Raw genomic sequence first — 21947 nt, 5'->3', positions numbered from 1 at the left:
TTCCAGAGTTCCTTTGCAAAGGCACATTCTAGCAGGAGATGTGTAACAGTCTCTACCTCCCCCCACTCCACAGCCCCACTTTGAGGGCAGTGTGCAGTGGTGTAGACCAACTAAGCGTACATGAAGGATCTCACAGGCAGTGCCCTCCTCCCCACCAGCTGAACGATGTCCTACTGCTTGGAAAGTTTTGGCAATGAGACATTCTGCTGAATAACTTTGACAGTCTGCTCAGGGAACCGTTCGACAGGATCCACCCTCTCCTTTTCCTGAAGGGTCTTGAGGACGATATGTGCTGACCACTTCCTGATGGACTGATGGTCAAAGATGTTTCTTTTCCACAAATTTCTCCATGAGGGACAGATGATACAGAATTGTCCAACCACTTTTAGCATTCTGTGGCACAAGGCCAGTCCCATCCTTCCCAACACTGGGGATAGGTAGAACCTCAGTATGTAGTGACACTTGGTGTTTGTGTGCCAACAATCTATGCAGAGATTGATGCAGCTACACATAAAGGTGGCCATCAGGATAAGGAAAACGTTGGGTACGTTCTCCCCGCCCCCCTCCCACCCCCCACTCCTTATCCAGTGATTTGTACATGGTATTCCTGAAGACGCCATGTGGAAGGTGGCTTGGGTGACTGAAACAGTACAGTGCTGGGGAATGGGCCAGACCTGCACAACGTACAAGTCACACCTGACAGCCATCACAGTCAGAAAGCAATCACAAGAAAACAGTCAGTCTAGTCTAACACACATGGCACCATTTTAAAACAGAGTTCAATTCACAACGGAAGAAGTTTAAAAATGGGCTAAGTTTGAAATTCGAGCACCCTTCTGATTACAGCCACCTCAGAATGAGCTTCCTACACAGCCATCCTGTCATTATACAGTGGATGTGTGATGAGTGATTGTTTATTCTGTACCAATCTCATCTTTTATCGAAACAGGTTGGTGTGCATTTAGTGAAAGGTGGAAATAAAGGCAGTCCTTATATTTTAAAGAGTACGAGAACAATGGGTTGCAAGAAGTGCTGCATATCTCCTTTCTCACATTTTTATGCAGCTACAGCATATTACAAATGGTACTTCAGCCTTTCAAAGGAGCCTTTGAAATCTGAGCAGCATGAGGATCATCGAATATAAACTTTCAAATAATTAATTCTATCCTATATTTAAATGCATTTTCCTTCTCTCTGTATAGCCTTTCCAGATCCATCTTGAATGACAATGACTCTTGCACTAATTCAGTAGGATTTAAAGAATGTTTCTTCTTTAGCAGAGAAACAGTCATCAGAACAGTATGCATTTAATCATAAAATAATATGAATGTTCAACATTAATAAATAGGATATAAGTCTGTACAATCAGGATCAGCATCACTTTTAGTTTGTTCAGCCTCTTGTAGTCTTAGTAACAATCTGAAGGCAGAATAGTCTTTTGTTTTTTTTAACAAAATATATTCAATATGGATGTAAGTTTGCTCGTGGAGCTGAAAGGTTCGTTTTCAGATGTTTCGTCACCATACTAGGTGACATCATCAGTGAGTCTCCGGTGAAGCACTGGTGGTATGGCCCGCTTTTTATTTATGTGTTTAGGTTTCCTTGGGTTGGTGATATCATATCCTGTGATGATGTCATTTCCTGATTTTTTTCTAGGGTGGTAAATGGGATCCAAGTCAATGTGTTTGTTGTTAGAGTTCAGGTTGGAATATTCTAGAATATTCAATATATTCTGAATAAGAAATATGCAATAATTTTAACTTACTGTTAATTGACCACTTTACCAATTTTTTGTAGAGTGTAAATGTAGTGGGCAGGCAAAAGCCTAGTGGTAATATTGGCTAAATTATTAACCCAAATACCCAGGTGAACTTCTGGGGCCCCAGGTTTGAATCCTATAGGTAGAATTTGAATTTAGTAAATTAATCTGGAATTAAGAGTCGAATGATGATCATGAAACTGTTATTGATTGTTGGGAGGTTTGAGGCGCTTTAAGGAAGGAAAACTGCCCTCCTTACCTGATCTGGCCTACATATAACCCCAGACCCACAGCAAAGTAGTTGACTCCTAACTGGGTTAACAACTTGGGATGGACAATGAAAGCTGGCCTAGTCAGTGATGCTTCTATCCTGTGAATGGATTTAAAATAAAACAAAAGACCTGTGTTTATATAGCACCATTAAGGATGCCCCAAAAGCTTCACTGTCAAGGATGTAGCTATTGTTATAATGAGATGAAGGCAGGGACTTAAACATCCTTTATAAAGTACAATCTGCAATACTCTCAAATACCATAATCTTCCCAAGGTATCAGCACTCAACATCAAGGTTCACACATTCCACTGTTCGCCATGCCTCCAGCTGACAAGCCCCTAAATTCTAGAATTTTGTTCGGAACCTCTCTACCTCTCTCCTCCTTTAACACATTCTTTAAAATGACCGAGCTTTTGGTCATCTGTCCTAATGTCTCCTTATGTGGCTCAATGTCACATTTTGTTTTGATAACAATAATGTGAGCACTTTGGAATTGTTTATGTTGTTAAAGGTGCTATACAGATGTAGATTGTTGCTCTGCAAATGCAGGAATTGTTGTAATCGAAGAGTGAAATTCCCATTCTGCTTGTTTTGAAATTAGACAAGGCACAGGGAGATCCCCCGAATCAACTGAACTACAATGAGCTAACGTTACGAAAGCAACATTTCCCAAAATTTTGCAGATTAAAATCTGAATTTAAAATATACCCTCATTTTAATATGATCAAAAAATTCGCAGGGCCAGTTTTATATTTTGTACTTTGGTGAAAAGACAAATTACTAAAATGACCATTAGGCTCTTGCCTCCCCACTACATTTATATTTGACAAAAAAATTGGCAAAGTAGTCAATTAACAATAAAGTAAGTTAAAATTATTAAGAATATGTTGAATATTCTAGAAATATGGTATTCCAACCTGAACTTAATCAACAAACAAATTTTATTAAATAGAATGTTTTGACCAATGTTTGTCCCTCCATAATGGTGAGAGCCTGGCATATCTGTGGATCAGATGTTATTTGCCACTTGTCAGCCCAAGTCTGGATATTGTCGAGGTCTTGTTACACATGGACGTGGACTGCCTCAGTGTCTGGGGAGTCATGAATGGTGCTGGATATTACACAATCTTTGGTGAACAGGGCCACTTCTGATCTTATGATGAGGGGAAGGTCATTGATGAAGGAGCTGATGATGGATCCTGCTCACCCACACTATCTGGATTGGGCCATCCCATTTTGTAATACTGTAATACAGAAAAATGGAAATTAAACCACTGGAACTCTTTTAATCCAAGATCTACAGGTTCAAACATTTAGACATGGTGATGTGAAAATATCCAAAGGTAATCCTGTATTTTTTAAAATAAGTATAAATACCACAAGTTAGTTGGAATATTTGACTAGGCTTAACAACTATTGAATTCTAGCAGACAACCACAGCAAAAGACAGCAAAAGTCAAAATTATTTTTCCTTGTATAACAGACTTCAGAGGAAGAGTTATTTACCAACAATGAGGAAAGCCCTGCCTTTGTCGAGTTCCTGGAACTGCTAGGTGAGAAAGTTGAGCTTCAGGACTTCAAAGGGTGAGTTTTGTTTAGGCACCGTACTGACCAGATTTATAACTTTTGTTCACATTGTGATCACTGGAGAGGGGCAAAAATAGCATTAATGTGCACTGACCCTGTTTCTAATCACCAAACAGCCATTTGGAGAATCCCTGCAGTGTGGAAGCAGGCCAATTGGTCCATTGAATGTCTGAAGAGCATCCCACTTAGACCCAACCCCCTACCCTTGTATTTTTTTTATTTCAAAATATACTTTATTCATATAAATAAATCTCTGGTACTTGTACAATTTTCCCATGTCGTTCGTAGTTATATACATTGCATGTCTTAACATTACAAAGAACAAATTGAATTAATCGAATTCACAGTTATCCTTTTAACAGTTACATTTATTAACTATCCAGTCTCTTGGTGTTTGGCTGTGGCTTCAGTGGAACCCTGAAGATTGGGTGCCCTGTTATATGAAAGCAAATTTAAACTTCTTTAACCCCCAGTTTATGGGGTTACCATTGTTCATTTGACTGTCCTGTCTCTGGGGTAGCTTGTCTACATCCCCATGGTTAGCATGAACTGCTGGACCTTCGCTGGGCTGAGGTAGCTATCCAGCTCCTCACTGGGGTCATTTGCCCGCTCTGGTGTCATTGAGCCAAGGCAAGGGTCCTCCCTGTCCAGTTCTGTGTCTGACAGTGGGACTGTCAGAGGATCACAGATCTCGGTTGCCTGTAGTTGTGGGCCAGTGGGTACCTCTTGGTTCTCACTGGGTGGAGGGTGGACTTCGGGGGGTCCATTGTTTCCTGGTTGGGAGGAAATGCCCTCCTCTTTACCGACGGCGCTCTGTCTCTTCTTCTGGTGGTGATGGCCTTCTTTGCGTCCATCTTCCCCCTCCGAAGAGCTGGCCGTCCCTCCCTCGTGCAGTTGTCTTTTCCCCTTTTGCTGGGGGGCTTTGGGAGCCTGGCAAGATTTCCTCTTCCTGTTTTTGACAGGTATCCACTCCTCTGCCTGCTTGATTACCTCCTGCTCCATTTCTTCCATCTGCCCGGCTAGAGCTAGGATCAGCTGCTGTGTCTCTCCGCTGGCTGCCGCCTCCTCCACTCCAGCCTGATCTTCTTTCTGGGTGCCACCAGACTCCATTTCCCTGCTGTCCGGGTGGACCTTACTGGTCTTTGGGGGTCCATGGCTCACATTGCCGCCTCCAGCCATCTGTGCGTAAGTGGGGCCCCCACGTCTTGGGCAGGTCTTGTACATGTGGCCCGCCTCTCCGCACAGGTTGCAGCTCTTTTCTTCCTGACAGTCCTTAGTCAAGTGACCCTCCTGTTTGCAGTTCCTGCAGATGGTCACTTTGCAATCCGCTGCCACGTGTCCCGACTTCCCACAGGTTCGGCACACTTTCAGCTGCCCTGCATATGTCAGGTAGCCTCTGCTCCCTCCGATTGCGAAGCTCGAGGGTGGGTGGAGGATGTTCCCACTGTCATCGGCCCTCAGAGTTACCCTGACCTGCCGCTTGCTGGTCCAGATCTCAAAGGGGTCGATCACATCAGTGGCTTCTCCCTCAACTTGGACGTACCTTCCCAGGAAGGTCAGGACATCAGCCGCTGGAACGTAAGGGTTGTACATATGGATTGTAACAACCCGATTCCTCTGTGCAGGAAGCACACACAATGGGGTCGCCGACAAGATGGAAAACAACGGCTCCCCTTCCTTCTCCTTGAAGACCTTCAGGAGCTGTTCTCACTGCTTCACGCTTCTGAAGGTCACATCGAAGTAGCCTGCCCCAGGGAAATCCTGCAGGCAGTACACGTCCGCAGCAGCAAACCCACAGCATCCCAACAGGACCTTCTTGATAAACAGGGTGCGATCGAGTGGCGTACAATCCTCAATCTTCTTCACAGTCACCCTGACTGTGTTTCGAACCCCCTGCCCAGGGCTGCGGGCAGCTGTCGAGGCCATAGCTCTGAGGTTGGCTGGTCCCTGAATTGGCGTTAGGCCGAAGCCAGCATGAAGATCCACCAAGAGCAGGTCAGCACAACCAAACGATCCTCCAACGTCCAATCACGATCCAGCGATGATCTCTTCACTAGCTCTGATGACTCGCAACTCGACACCTGTCCTGATAAGAACAGACACTTGATCTTGTATTTACCATGGTTAACCCACCTAGCCTGCACATCCCTTGACACAGGACAATTTAGCATGGTCAATCCACCCTAACTTGCACACCTTTGGGTTGTGGGAAGAAACCCTGAAATTTCTCAAACATCACAATCAGGCAGTGAAATTAAACAAAATAGTCAAAATTTGAAGTCTATCCAATGATGTGTCACTGTGTACTGGATCACATGGATTGAGTACAAAACAGTTCGGTCTAATTCATTTGTTCATTGGTTCATTTTTCATGACAATGCCCTGACCAATCAAAGTCAAGTTGCCTGCCTTGAAATCAAAAGAAGGCTTAGCTGTTATTTGTCAATCATTAGTAGCTGTTGAATTTTCCATGGCAATATCTCCTCCTCTGAGAATCTACTTGCAATCAATCAGCCACCTCTTCTCTTTCAGGATAAATGTCAGTTTTCTCCACGATTACAAGATGAAAAGCTTTAACAAAGTGTGTGTCTTTTTCAGCAATGCTAAGAATTGTTGTTTATTCCAATAGAGGATCTGTTGGTATTCTGTATATTAACTGGATAACTAAATAATTAGGGCTTGGTAAACTGAGAGTTAAAGCTTTAGTGTGTGGTACAACATGCAAGAAATGAGCCTACAAGCTAACAGTTCCATTCTGTGTAAATCCAGAGCTACCCCTTAAAAATCCATTGTAAACCTTGAGCAAAAATAATAGAGACTGAGCTGTTTTATACCCTGTACACCGTTACACATCATTAGACAGTCTTGAATTTGTGACTATTTTGCTTAACTTCACAGCCAGATAGTGAGGCGTGAGAAACACCAGAGACAGCACTGATTCTAATGATTTGCAGGTGGGGACCAAAGGTAATTTTTCTAAATTTGAGAAAGTTGCAAAGCTAAGTAGAAATATTTGTTGTGATGAAAATATAAAATATCTTTGGGAAGAGTTGTACAAAAACAGAGTATCTGGAATATAATGTAAAATCGTGAAGTTATTCACTTTGGGAGGAGGAACAAATGGGCAGTGTTGTTTAGATTAGAAAGTGTAGATGTGCAAAGGCACCTAAATTGTCCTTGTCGATAAGTCATGGAAGTCTAACGTACAGGTGCAGCAAGCTACGGGGGGGGGGGGGGGGGGGGTAGGGAGGTGCTGCTAACGGGCTGTTAGCCTTTATTAAAAGATGTTTTGTGAACAGGAACAATGAAGTATCGCGTTAATTTTATAGGACTCAGTTAGACTGTGCCTGGAGTACTGTGCACAGTTTTGGTCTCCTCCTCTCAGGCAAGATGTTATTGCCATAGAGTGAGTGCAGTGAAGGTCCACCAGACTGGTTCCTGGAATGGTGGGACTGTTCTAGAAAGAGAGATTAGGCAAACTGAGCCCGTATTCTCCAGAGTCCCAAATGATGAGAGATGATCTCATTGAATCCCACAAAATACTTAAAGGGATAGAAGGGTAGATGCAGGTAAGAAGTTTTCCTGATTAGGGAGTCTAGAACTGGGGGCATAATTTAAAATTAAGGGGGTTTTCACCATCAAAATAACCTACTTTCTATTTATCCTCTCAAATTAGATTCCCCACAGTGTGGAAACAGGCCCTTCGGCCAAGTCCACACCGACCCTCCGAAGAGCAACCCACCCAGACCCATTCCCCTACGTTTACCTCTTCACCTAACACCACGTGCAATTTAGCACGGCCAATTCACCTAACCTGAACATTTTTGGACTGTGGGAGGAAACCGGAGCAAACCCACGCAGACACGGGGAGAATGTACAAACTCCACACAGTCAGTTACCTGAGACAGGAACTGAACTTGGGTCTCTGGTGCTTTGAGGCAGCAGTGCTAACCACTGTGCCACCATGCCGTTTACTTCAATCACATTAGTCCGTAATCTTCTATTCAACTTAGTCTCAGCAAACGCCTATAATTTAAGCTTTTAATTTTTAGCGTTAAATTTGTGGGAGAGCAGTGGTTTCACGATCATCAGGCCTCTCTCCTGATGAAGGGCTTTTGCCCGAAACGTCAATTTTCCTGCTCCTCGGATACTGCCTGGCCTGCTCTGCTTTTCCAGCACCACTCTAATCTTGTTTCAGGATCAATGTTTGCAAGGAACCCAGGGTGGGGGGTGAAAGTTTAATGCTTCTTCCTGACACGCTTTAATCTACCATCTGAGAAGAGATGGCAATTCATTAAAGACAGGTTACAAAATATTACATGTGAAGGACACATTGGAAGATTACACTGTGCTAGCTGCCCCTTGTATTAATGAGATCCTTTGTTCCTCAGCTTTCGTGGAGGCCTGGATGTTGCACATGGTCAAACAGGAACAGAGTCGGTTTATACCAAATTCAGGAGCAAAGAGATTATGTTCCATGTTTCCACAAAGCTCCCGTACACTGAAGGTGATGCACAACAAGTAAGTCTGGGCTTACACAGTTAGGGACAAATGGATTTGTGATCATTCTTAATGCTCACAGTTTAGGGTCTGTTCTGGAGAAAGTACAAAGCAAACCAATTGAATCATATCAATGTTCCCACTCTCCATCCCCACCCTATCTCCAGATATTCGAATGGCTGACTGGGTGCGGATACTGCTTGATCCTGCCCTGAGCTTCATGAGCAGCAAGGGAATGCTAGCAGGTTTGCACAGGGTTAGCAGGTGTCAGTGACCCGGGCTGGAAGTGGGGAGAAAGGTGTAAGATACAAACTGCTGCTCCCATCCTCTAGTTTGATGCTGTTTGGCTGCACTGCTACAATCTGAGGGCATGTAACCAATCATAAAGCTTTGCTTGAGGATCAGCTGACAAAAGCAACATTAAAAGTGTTTTCTGCTTAATACATCAATTCAAGGAAAAGCTCATTACAACTTGAGCTTTTCTAACACACTGCTGAAATTGCAGGAGATCAAAATTTTGGAAGCGTTCCATTAACTATGTCAGAGATTTTAGTCGCTGTTCCTTCTGATTCTTTGTGCATTCAACCCCCCTCCTGGTTTCAGTGAGTAAACTTACTGAATCATTTCATCTCCAAGTCAGCTGAATCTTTTCAGTAGTGTGTGTTTGAAAGTTTAGAGCATGTGTGAGAGGGAAAGATGTTGTCACAGACTATGCCCGTTTCAGAGCCAGTCTGCAGGGCTGTGCCTCCCTGTGCTCAGTCTGGAGTCGAGTGCTGAATCACCTGTTTAATGTATATAAACGGTATAGCACTCTTCAGAACTACCAGCTTGCTAGTGAATGGCACAGTAAGCTGTCGTGGTAACCCACTGTCCTTTCATGTTTCCTTCCATCTTTTCCCTATATTCCATTCTGTAAGTTTCCAATGATGAGTCTACATTGTTGCATAAAAACATCAGAGAAGCAGAGTCAGTGACCAGAGAAATACTCATGATTACCTCTGAAAGTCTGATTACCATAGAGGAGAGCAAACTAATAAGAGCTGATTTGACAGAGGTGTTTAAAATCTTGAATACTAACAAGAGAAACTGCTGCCAATGGCTGTTGATTGATAGAGCACAGAGGTGATTGGCCAAAGAAGCAGCAGGGACTTGAGAAAGTATTTTTATGCAGCAAGTGTTTTGAATTTGAAGACTACTGCCTTATATCACAGCAGATACAGATTCAAAAACAAAAATATAAATTGCTGGAAAAGCTCAGCAGGTCTGGCAGCAGCTGTGGAGACAAATCAAAGTTAACCAGAAGTCTGAGCAAGGGTCACTTGACCTGAAACGTGAACTCTGATTTCTCTCCACAGATGCTGCCAGACCTGCTGAGCTTTACCAGCAAACAGCATCTGCAGCTCTTTTGGTTTTTATTTGGATACAGACTCAAAATCAACTATTAAAGAGAAGTTGGATAAATGCTTTAGGGAAAATGCAGTGATGAAACCAGATTTGTGGAAAAAATGTGACTCTCTTTGAAAGAATCAACAAAGACACTATGGACCTCCTTCTGTGCTGCACTATCCCAGGTTTCTGGGTCGAAATGTTTGTAACCTTTTAGCTGTTCTGCTATTTTGTGCAGTGGGTTGGAATGATCTAGAATGATCTACATGATAGGGCAGCAGAAACCTGTTCAATAAAAACACAGTGGACAGTGATGGCTAGTATGATGGGACATAGCTTTAAATTGAGGGGTGATAGATATGGGACAGATGTCAGAGGTAGTTTCTTTACTCAGAGAGTAGGAAGGGCATGGAATGCACTGCCTGCAACAGTAATAGACTCGCCAACTTTAAGGGCATTTAAATGGTCATTGGATAGATATAGGAATAAAAATGAAATAGTGTAGGTTAAATGGGCTTCAGATTGATTCCACAGGTCGGTGCAACATCAAGGGCCGAAGGGCCTGTAATGTGTTGTAATGTTCTATGTAAAAACTTTCAGAACAGAATTGCAAAAATACAAAAATGAAAAATGACCCTAGTCCACTGGGGGGAATGTGGGTGTGTGGCTGTAATTGGATTGCCCTTTTAAAGAGTCTGCATAGCTGTGATGGACCGAATGGCACCCTTTGCGAGGTTTAGCACAATAAAATGGTTCTGTAACACAGGGACTATATATGGACTGCTGTGTAACACAGGGACTGTATGTGCACTGCTTCTGTCATCGATTTGGGCAGAGCAGGGGGAGCACAGAAGAAATGATTGAGTATTTTGAAATGTTGGTTTTACTGGCTGAGTACCATCTGACAGGCTGAGCCTTTAGCAATGTGGAGCTCCTGTGTTAATATCTATTCCATGCCAACCACGACTGTTTCTGTGATAAGTGACTTTCTTGATTTAAAACAACAATGTGTTCAATTATTGGTGTGAAATATACTCGAGTGTGAGTTTACACTGAGCGCATACATTTAAAATACAAAATCAATTTAAATAGTCATCCACTGCTCACCCCCATCTCTTAGCTGTATGCTCAAACTGATATCTGTGAAGTATGTTTATGGATTCATAGACACGTGGCTTGTTTCTCTATTCAGCTTCAGAGAAAACGACACATAGGAAACGACATTGTGGCCATCGTCTTTCAGGATGAAAACACCCCGTTTGTGCCAGATATGATAGCATCTAACTTCCTGCACGCTTACATTGTTGTCCAGCTGGAAAGCCCTTGTAGCAGCAACACCATGTACAAGGTAACCCTGGTCTGCAGCCAGGAGCTCTGTTTACCACCAATGGCTCATTCATCCCATTTAATGTGATTAATTTTTATTATTAGGGCCCACCATGGCACTATCTCATTTCTGGAGACTCACTCTCAAAATGGCTACATAATACACTGATATGTTTTACTCTGAATTCAGTAAATCCCGGAGTGAGCAATCATGGGTGGCACAGTGGCTCAGTGGTTAGCACTGCTGCCTCACAGCACCAGGGACCTGGGTTCAATTCCACACTCAGGTGACTGTCTGTGTGGAGTTTGCACACTCTTCCCTTGTCTGCATGGGTTTCTGCCAGGTGCTCTGGTTCACTTACACAGTCCAAAGATGTGCACTTTGGGGTGGATTGGCCATGCTACTTTAGCCTATAGTGTTCAGGGATGTGCAAGATAGTTGGATTAGCCATGGGAAATACAGGGTTACAAGGAGGGTGTCGGTCAGATGCTTTTCGGAGGGTTAGATTTTAGATTTATATAACTTACAGTGTGGAAACAGGCCCTTTGGCCCAACAAGTCCACACCGACCCACCGAAGCGCAACCCACCCAGACCCAGTCCCCTACATTTACCCTTCACCTAACAGTACAGGCAATTTAGCATGGCCAAATCACCTAACCTGCATATTTTTGGATTGTGGGAGGAAACCGGAGCACCCGGAGGAAATCCACGCAGACACGGGGAGAATGTGCAAACTCCACACAGAGAGTCGCCTGAGGCGGGAATTGAACCTGGGTCTCTGGTGCTGTGAGGCAGCAGTGCTAACCACTGTGCCACCGTGACGGATTTGATGGGCCAAATGGCCTGCTTCCACACTGTGGAGATTCTGTTTCATAAAAACTTATATAATTCCAACAGGACAAGGTGGGGTAAATGCTGGAAGGTAGTTTCCAATGGTGGGTGAGTCCAGAAACAGGGGGTGACAGTCTAATGATATGGGGTAGGCCATTTAGGACCAAGATGGGGAGACATTTCTTCACCCAAAGCATGTGGATTTCTCAAACATAGATCGTGGTTGAGACTGAAACAGTGAATGTTTTCAAGAAAGAGTTAGATCTAGGTGTTAGGATTGAAGGAACTAAAGGGTATGGGGAGAAAGCAGGAGCCTGAGTTGGATGAGCAGCCATGATAGTGGAGTAGGCTTGAAGGGCCAAATGGCCTACTTCTCCTCCTATTTTCTATGTTTCTGTGTCTCTATCCTCCTGATGGTTATCCAGTGCAGGAGATGACTGCTGGAAACACAAAAATGTGCACATCTCCTGACAGCCAGCATCTAAACTTGGCAGCAATGCTCCAAACCATTAAATAACCAATGATTACTCAAAATCCAAATTCCCAGGCAGCAGAATGTTGATGGGAAGAAAGCAGTGGGTGATGGGAGATTCACTGTCTCTAAATGAACACTTTCAAAAGGAAGGAACTCACAAAGGGAAGAGGAATTAGGAAGTGTGATAAATTGATCTCAAAACTTTTCTCCCTCCACTCCAGTCAGATTCCCTGGTGGAAACATTGAGAAAGGATTTCAAGATGGGAAGAGCAGCTCAGGTGTCTCTTTGTTTAAATAGAGTGACAACATGGTGCCATGTGCTCCTATTCCACAGAAACTGAACACCTCACCTCAAAATTCCCTAAAATCCAGACAGTTCCTTTTGTTTTATAACCACACTGCTCAGAGGTATAATGACACACTTCTGGAGTCTTGAACACAGGCTTCCTGACTCAGAGGTAGGCATTTCCCCTTTATTGGTACAACCTAACACACAACTCTGCTAGCAATGCCAGCGCGACAGTGTTACCAGATTAGTGTCATTGGGTTGGAGAACTCTCCCATATAAAGAACTGAAAAAGTTTGTCAGTAAGATAGGAGATTGTCTGAGATTCGATTATAAATATCTGCACTTCATTCATTCACTCATTACACCTCCAGATCCTTCCGGTTTTGCACAGTATTATTTTTGCCAGCTGCTCACTTGGTAGTTTGCACCAAATCACTGGCCTGTGGTACCTCTAGAAGCTATCTCACCAGCACCTCTACTTCTCAGGTCTCCGTCACAGCAAGAGATGATGTTCCATTCTTTGGCCCTGCACTGCCCGATCCAGCTGTGTTTAGAAAGGTAACTGCTTAATCCACATGGACTTGAAATTATTCTGGGCACTGATGTGTATGAATACATAATAGGTTTGTACAGAATTATCCCACTGACTAATCTCACAGAATTCACTCTTAATCAATTGATTTCTCCAACTTTCTGTCTCAAAGACATTAATAGTATGAACTTGTGTACAAAGCAGAACAGTTTGGTCTGAGGAATATACCTGCATTGCAGCATTGCATCAAGGAGCCCCCATTCCATCAACAAAAATCAAGAACAGAAATCTCTGTGTCTCTCTCTGTCTCTGTCTCTCTCTCTCTCTCTCTCTCTCTCTCTCTCTCTCTCTCTCTCTCTCTCTCTCTCTCTCTCTCTCTCTCTCTCTCTCTCTCTCTCTCTCTCTCTCTCTCTCTCCTCCCTCCCTCTCCCTCTCCCTCCCTCCCTCCCTCTCCCCTTCCTCTGTCTCTCTCCCTCCTCCCTATCTCTCTCTCTCCCTCCCCCTCCCCCTCTCTGTCTCTCTCTGTCTCTCTCTCTCTCTCTCTCTCTTTCTCTCGGTCTATGAAGGAACACCACCAATGGTGGAGCAAAAGACATTGGAATTTAGATTGAAATTAGGCAGACAGTGGTCCAGTGATGATGTCAGTAGGTCAATCCCACCATGTCACCTGGTGGAATTCAAAATGGAATTAATAAGTAAACCTTAACTGCTCGCTGAAATGATGTGGCAACTCAGTTCAAGGGCAGTTTAGAGTGGGCAAGAAATGTCCTTGCCAGTGATGCCCTTATCCATGAGTATATATCAAGAAGATCACTGTCTATGATTGTACCCCCAGGCCTGATATTAATTGCATTGCTGTCCTCTACAGCCTATTCTCTACTGGATCACCCTTACTATCAATCACAGGATCACATCACTGCCAACAATGTATCAGGGTAAAGGTGGTAGGTACAGAGCAAGGCCCTGCAACAGGGGTAGTAGGGACAGTGAGGTGGATAAAATCCTAGTTCCTGAGTTTTCGCCCTTCAGTATTAAGGAGAATACGTTAATATCATAATTCCTTTAGCTCAATGCAATGTTGTACATGAAAGGGTTTTTTTGTTATGCGGTGAATTATTTCATTTCTTCTCCAGGTGTGTTCAGCTGTGCTCTCTGTTTTATTTTCATATTTTACCAGGGTCTTGAATTTCAGGAGTTCTTGCTCACAAAACTCATTAATGCAGAATATGCTTGCTATAAGGCAGAAAAGTTTGCTAAATTGGAGGTAAGATCTGAATGTTTTATAGTTGCCGTGGACAAATCATACATACTGTGTGTGTGTTTACGTTCAGAAAGCCTGACTTGTAATGCAAAGGGACTCTCTAATGTATCCATTATACACTGTTAGCTTCAACTATTCACCAGTGTGATGTGCATTTCAATTTAAAACATACAAGATCATCTATATCCTGCACTGAAAGGATTGCGCATTTGTTCATAGAGTCATAGAGATGTATAGCACGGAAACAGACCCTTTGGTCCAACCCGTCCATGCCGACCAGATATCCCAACCCAATCTAGTCCCACCTGCCAGCACCTGCCCATATCCCTCCAAACCCTTCCTATTCATATACCTATCCAGATGCCTCTTAAATGTTGCAATTGTACCAGCCTCCACCATATCCTCTGGGAGCTAATTCCATACACGTACTACCCTTTGCGTGAAAAAGTTGCCCCTTAGGTCTCTTTTATATCTTCCCCTCTCACCCTAAACCTATTGACCTTTGTCAATTTATCCTATCCATGCCCCTCATAATTTTGTAAACCTCTATAAGGTCACCCCTCAGCCTCCGACGCTCCAGGGAAAACAGCCCCAGCCTGTTCAGCCTCTCCCTGTAGCTCAGATCCTCCAACCCTGGCAACATCCTTGTAAATCATTTCTGAACCCTTTCAAGTTTCACAACATCTTTCTGATAGGAAGGAGACCAGAATTGCATGCAATATTCCAACAGTGGCCTAACCAATGTCCTGTACAGCCGCAACATGACCTCCCAACTCCTGTACTCAATACTCTGACCAATAAAGGAAAGCATACCAAACGCTGCCTTCACTATCCTATCTACCTGCGACTCCACTTTCAAGGAGCTATGAACCTGCACTCCAAGGTCTCTATGTTCAGCAACACTCCCCAGGACTTTACCATGAAGTGTATAAGTCTTGCTAAGACTTGCTTTCCCAAAATGCAGCACCACACATTTATCTGAATTAAACTCCATCTGCCACCTCTCAGCCATTGGCCCATCTGGTCCTGTTGTAATCTGAGGTAACCCTCCTCACTGTCCACTACTCCTCCAATTTTGGTGTAATCTGCAAACTTACTAACTGTACCTCTTATGCTCGCATCCAAATCATTTATGTAAATGACAAAAAGTAGAGGACCCAGCACCGATCCTTCTGGCACTCCACTGGTCACAGGCCTCTAGTCTGAAAAACAACCCTCCACCACCATCCTCTGTCTTTTACCTTTGAGCCAGTTGTGAATCCAAATGGCTAGTTCTCCCTGTATTCCATGAGATCTAACCTTGCTAACCAGTAACGCCTTACTGAAATCATGTAGATCACATCCACTGCTCTGTCCTCATCAATCTTCTTTGTTACTTCTTCAAAAAACTCATTCAAGTTTGTGAGACATGACTTCCCATCCACAAAGCCATGTTGACTATCCCTAATCAGTCCATGCCTTTCCAAATACATGTACATCCTGTCCCTCACGATTCCCTCCAACAACTTGCCCACCACTGAGGTCAGACTCACCAGTCTATAGTTCCCTGGCTTGTCTTTACCGCCCTTCTTGAACAGTGGCACCACGTTTGCCAGCCTCCACTCTTCCGGCACCTCACCTGTGACTATCGATGATACAAATATCTCAGCAAGAGGCCCAGCAATCACTTCTCTAGCTTCCCACAGAGTTCTCAGGTACACCTGATCAGGTCCTGGGGATTTATCCACCTTTATGCGTTTCGAGACATCCAGCACTTCCTCCTCTGTAATCTGGACATTTTGCAAGATGTCACCATTTGTTTTTTGTGATTTTTAAAAGATGCAATTACATGTTTATTTGAAAGGAAAAACTGTGGAAGGGAGAGTGACATAGAGTTTCAGCTGGGGTTTCCTGTGGCTCCGAACTCTACCTTTTAATCCAGAGGATTGGGGTTCAAACTGCACCTGTTCCAGAGTTGTATTATAACATGATTAAAAATACACACAGGGTCAGCAGGTAATAGGGGAAGGAAAATGGACTATTGGCCTTTATTTCAGAGAGAATGGACGATAAAAATAAGAAGGTTGTGCTAAAGCTATGCAAGGCACTGGTCCAATCACAACTTGAATCCTATGAATATTTTGGTCCCTTTCTGTCGGGAAAGATATCCCGATATTGGAGGCAGTCCCAGAGAAGGCTGACTACCTTGATTGAGGATTTGAGGAAATCATTGCCGTTTCGAATAAGGAAAGGCAACCTTATTCAAATGTACAAGATTCTCAGGACTTGACTCGAGTAGATGTGGAAAGGTTGTTGTTCTGAGCTAACATCTAGCAGAGAATACGTATTGTCTCCTTTGTGGAGTGTGATCTGTAACATTTTGTGCCAAACATCAGCATTAATATTTATAGTTAATCACTGACTTAAATGTGACTTCTCAGATTAATGGACAAGGTGCTCTTGGGTAGTTGTAATGTGAAGACTGAGTTATTCATGCTGAATCAAGGAACATTCTGTGACATCTTTTGAAATTGATGTACAAATCCAAAGCAGATGATACAGTGCTGATTTGCCTGAACATAGACAAAGATGTCTCAGCTTTATGGTGAAACTCGACTGGTGATGCAGCTTGGCAAGTACATTGAATAACAAAGGTTAGGTCGGTGATATGTAACTTTGACCATGTGCAGTTTATCTTTGTTGAGTTTATTGATTAACTCTTCTGTACATGTAATGAAGGAGCGGACCAGGACAGCTCTGCTGGAGACACTCTATGAAGAGCTCCATGTAAACAGTCAGGCGATGATGGGCATTAGCAACGAGGATGAGAAGATTGAGAATGGAGGGAGTGGAGGAGGAGGAGGTTTCTTTGAATCCTTTAAGGTAATGTCACCTTTTATCGAATGCACTTCATTAGGTTCACCTTTGTTTACTTACATAGTTTATTCATATTATTTTGCTTAATTTAAAATTGCTTTGAATATTCTTCCCTGAACGAACAAAATAATGTTTCTGTAGTGCTGATATTTTTAAAATGTGCATTGATAAAGCAGATTATGAATCTGATTGTACGACTTAATGTAATTATGTGAAAACTTACTATTTTCACTAATTAACTCTTGCAAGTTAAAAATGTTCTCCCTTGACAATCCCATTGCTTTTCTCTTCATTATAATGAAGAAATTAGAAAATGTAGCGGATATTCTGTCTATTCTTGAAGCATTGCTTTATTGCAGCAAATCCAACATCCAAAAAACCTTGAAAATGTGTAAGATTGGATTTTATTAACTCAGCATTGTACTGGAGAGTCACTATAATGTGTGGTTGATACATGGTTAAAAAACGTTGAATTATCAACAAAAACAGTTAACTATTTAACTCACCATTTAGCAAAGATTGCCAGCATGAAAAATTGTAAACAAACCATGTGCCTACTTCACATGTTGGTGTTTTAACGCTTTGGGCAGATCCAGGAAAATTCTTGGATCCCTCAACTTTCCACTTTTGTAAGTTCTTAATGTGTGGTATCCATGAAATAACAGCAATAAAGTTGCTTGTGTATCAGGAGAAGCATTATTACTGTAATATTACTCTAGCTAACTAAAACAAACATTAGAAAATGCGGCATTTTAGCCTCGTTATCTTTCTCTGATCCTTATATCCTCTTCCTTTCTCCCTAGTCAATTTCTAATAATATGCTTCACTCTTAATGTTTTCTGATTGTTTTTTGATGTCCATCCAGTCATTCTTTCCTCTGTAACCTACCTTCCACCATCTATCTTGGTGGTAAGAGCGTGGAATGATTATGATGTAGGCAGACAAACAGGCCATTCAGCCCAACCAGTCTATGATCCATTCCAGGCCCTTCCCATCTTTCCTCACTTTTTTTCCGCCATTGTAACACTCTTCCCTCCTCTATTACATTCTGGTCCAACCTCCTCCGTACTACTTGCAACTTACAAATGTTATCATTTGGAAAAAAGTTTTCCTTTGTTTGTTAATAAAACACTTTTACAAATTTACTGGACATAGCACAACAAAGTCATCAGATGAAAATGAGGAATATAGAGCTAGTCATGTATTCTGAACCCAAGGTGGTGAAGTAGGAAACCAGACACTGATCTTTTACTTCACATGAGATTTACTTAGAAAATGTAATGTCTGCCTCCTTCCCAACAACATTTGGAAGTCTCTCTTTATATGTGCTCAAGATACTTAGTCAATGTCTTCCACTTGCATATCTTCATCTTAAAATGAACGTACAATTAACATGGCCGCACTATAATTATTGTGCTACATCAAAACCAGCCAATTGTGTACTAAGGTGTTACATACTGTAAAAGATACCACAGTGTACATCACCCAGCTGAATAAAGTCATCCATTCCACCCATTACATGAAGAAGGGAAGTACATCTAATGGAAACACACGGGAAGCACAGATCATTTCAGTTTCAAGTATTCTGGCTTTTACTTACAATATTTACATACACATTTTACAAAACATTGAGATGTATGCATCTATAGATGTGTTCAGAGGGTAATTCTAGCCTAACACACTGAGCAGGAGATTCACAGGATTGGTAATTTACTAATTTTACACCTTATCCAAGATGACATATCAGCAGAGAGTAAATTCAGTCAGATCAGAAAAACCAACATTGTACCCAATTGTCTCGGAGTTTCAATGGGTGATTTGGTTTAAAGCTTTATCCATAATTTTCATCTTGTCGGAAAAATTGTTCCTGTGAGAGTGGTAAGGAAGTGATGTCCCAGTTAACACACTAGACCTTTTTTAAACTGTCTCAATGTACAATGTGAGGCCACAATTCAATGATTTTGTTTATCTTGTCTGAGCAATTCAGGCTCATCGATAGTCATTACAATTTCAAACAATGTATGGATCAGTAATATTGTTTCAATAAAATACCTCTGGCATTGTCCAAGCATTGTATCTGGGCGCTGGGGGAGCTGCTGTCTCAGGAGGACTGAAGTCAACAGCAGTAAATGTGTTTGAAAATGGCAAGTTTATGAATTTCTTCCACAAAAATTATTTTCCTTACCCCTCCCCCATGAATATATTGTTGGTCATCAGCAGGATTTGGACATCACTATGAAGGTCAGTATTTCTCACCCCCTTGGTAACCATCCCTGAGGGTTGGGTCTTTCGCTGTCACTCCTCTGCTGAGTCTCCACCTCCAAACACCAATGTTTTAATTACTTGTCTCTGTTTGCTCTGCCTTCTCCTATAAGTGCTAACCTCTCCTGAATTACATTTGGCCAAAGTGCTAGGCCATCTCATTTGGCTGCCTGTTCAACTCCTGTAACCCTAGCCTGCGCCCCCCACCCCAGCCCGGACCATGATATGTGATAGTTTGTCATAGCCCATTTTGAGCAACTGTACAAAGTCCAGGTCTCTCCCAGGGCCTGACCGAGTAAGAAGTGTAACCATCCCAGGGAAGGACAGAGGCTTTTCCATTTGATCTTTGTATTCAGGAGATTAAAGATTTATATTTTGTGAAAGGGGTCTGCAGTTCTGTCACAAGGGACTACTAATTGGATATTCTGTATAAAAGTTAACTGAGGGGCTCACTCACTCACAGTCGGAACAGTTTCAGTATTTTAAAAGGATGATTTCTTTCCACACATCCTAACAATTAGCAAATCTGTACCATCCACCTCCGCCTGCTCAGGCCTGTTATGACATCTCCAGAACAGGTTGGACTTGAACCCAGGCCCCCTGTCTCAGAGGGAAGGGCCCCCTGTCTCAGAGGGAAGGGCCCTCTGTCTCAGAAGGAAGGGCCCCCTGTCTCAGAAGGAAGAGCCCCTCTAATACTTTCTTTCTGACTAATTAATCACATTGCAAACATTTGCTACCTTTATTGTCACCCTCAGGAAAACATTGTCTCTTTTCCAATTCTTACAATAAAATTCTAATGATCTCTAAGATTGCTAATTTAGAAATAATTGGCGCTTGATTGAAGAGTCTTTTGCCCTGGCCTGAAAACAGCAGGAACTGGATTGAGACCAGATCCATTTCATGCAGCATTAAATCTGACATTTAAAACAAGAACTTTGTCAGTAATGTTGTGCCTTGTAAATAGCGTCATAGTGAATTGATGCTGCTCCCTTCTGCAATGAGACACAAGCTGATTGCATCAACTGCTTTTGTTGCTTACATAGCCCTATGTATTCAGACAGAACCCCCACTGAAACAGTGCACAGAGCTGAACTGACAAATATCGGCAAAATATTTAAGTTAATGTAAACTTAATGTAGCTGAATATTTAATTATGGTTATTAGAAATGGAATAACAGACTACTTAGAAACATTTATTCTCACCAGTAGTAGTTAAAAATAAATTAAGTAGAAGAGAGGAAGGTATCTTAAACTGAATTGCTGTGTAAACACTGCCTTGATATTGATGCCAATCAATTCAGTCTTGTCTTTTTAATTCAATGTATAAATCTCACTTTCCCATAAATGGTTGAGGTGCAATGTTTCTTTTAATAAATAAACAATGCCCTCAAGATAAATGAAATTGAGTTAAAATAATTTTGATGGGAAGGATTGAAAGGTAACAGCACAGGCAGTTTAACTCCCAGATATCTTGTTTATTCAACTGCCTGAATTAGATTGTTAATCAATGTGATATTTATAGTTAATACAAAAAGATGTATTTTGGTCTTGGCTTCCCATTATGACAACTGAGTACTGAATTGTGGTTTAATACAAATGCAATTTTGTAGGCAGTGGGTCTGAATGATTTTCAATCCACTAGTGATTTAGGGAGATGCACATGTTGCATCTGCCTTCTATGTGCATCAGTCTGTTGTTGTGTGTGTGTCCAAGCTGTCCTGGTCTATAGCATGTTTGCATTTGATCTATTTGGTGCTTAAGAGGATGCATGCAGTAGTGGTTACTCACTTGTATGCACTTGCCTGAGCTTCCTTTGGTTCTACCCCATGGTTCTTACAGAGGTTCCATCTCTTTGATCTCCCTCACAATCTAGTGAAAACATGTCTATTTGATCACCCATAAGATCAAGAGCATGCCTAAAACTAATCCCCTTGATAGTTTATCAAACTTGCATATGAGCTTTTACCTCCCTGGTGAACTGATGCATGTGGTTCAGTCTTGGTTGGTGAGCTGTGACGAGGGTTTGTATGTCTGGTCTTGATGTTGTGCAACAAGTATACATGTACCTGACTTGTACCAAGGATTGTTCTAAAAATGGATCAGTAAGCTCACCTACTTCTCGGATTCTGCTTGTCAAGGGTTATTCTCTAAGACCTTTTGTTTGGATAGTTTATCAATTCAGACAATTTGAATTCATAGTTGCAAATCAAATCCAACAGTTTATGTAACTGGAAAATTTCTTTGGACACCAAAGATCAATTTGTCAAAGCATCTTTTGTGTTGAAATAAAGTTATCAGATCCTTAGCAGCTGCCTTTAAAGATGAGAGATTTTCTTTCAACAATCAGCTTGTACTCTCACAGGCGTTCCATCATACAGGAGACTGTGCTAATCAATGTTAAGGTTATGTAGCTGTGATTGTTTTGTCTATCTCACGGAGAATTACTTCAGGCTCAGAATGCGTCAGTAGCAGAGATCATTGCCTTCCAGCAACACGAGTGTAAGTTATATTTTTGGAAAAGAAGTTTGACCAACTCCGAAACGAAATTGGTTTTACAAAGAGGACCTAGAATATGTGCTGTCATGTGATAGAAATTTGTAACTTTTG

The 21947-nt window shown here is 42.2% G+C and overlaps 1 protein-coding gene across 23 annotated transcripts in view; it reads left to right on the top strand.

Annotated features, from left to right (window-relative positions):
* The window catches only part of rap1gapa (RAP1 GTPase activating protein a), a 558062-nt gene that overhangs the window by 466657 nt on the left and 69458 nt on the right, over positions 1-21947 (top strand). For all 23 annotated transcript variants that reach the window (XM_072585952.1, XM_072585944.1, XM_072585950.1 and 20 more), the window contains 6 exons: positions 3517-3617; positions 8012-8141; positions 10699-10854; positions 12916-12987; positions 14139-14225; positions 16941-17084. In XM_072585952.1, coding sequence (XP_072442053.1) covers positions 3517-3617; positions 8012-8141; positions 10699-10854; positions 12916-12987; positions 14139-14225; positions 16941-17084 — 690 coding nt within the window. The remainder of the gene's footprint in view (positions 1-3516; positions 3618-8011; positions 8142-10698; positions 10855-12915; positions 12988-14138; positions 14226-16940; positions 17085-21947) is intronic.

The sequence above is a fragment of the Chiloscyllium punctatum genome, chromosome 16, assembly GCF_047496795.1.
Source record: "Chiloscyllium punctatum isolate Juve2018m chromosome 16, sChiPun1.3, whole genome shotgun sequence".
NCBI lineage: Eukaryota > Metazoa > Chordata > Chondrichthyes > Orectolobiformes > Hemiscylliidae > Chiloscyllium > Chiloscyllium punctatum.
Note: the sequence above shows the minus strand (reverse complement) of the source record. Positions and strands in the feature narration are given on the sequence as shown.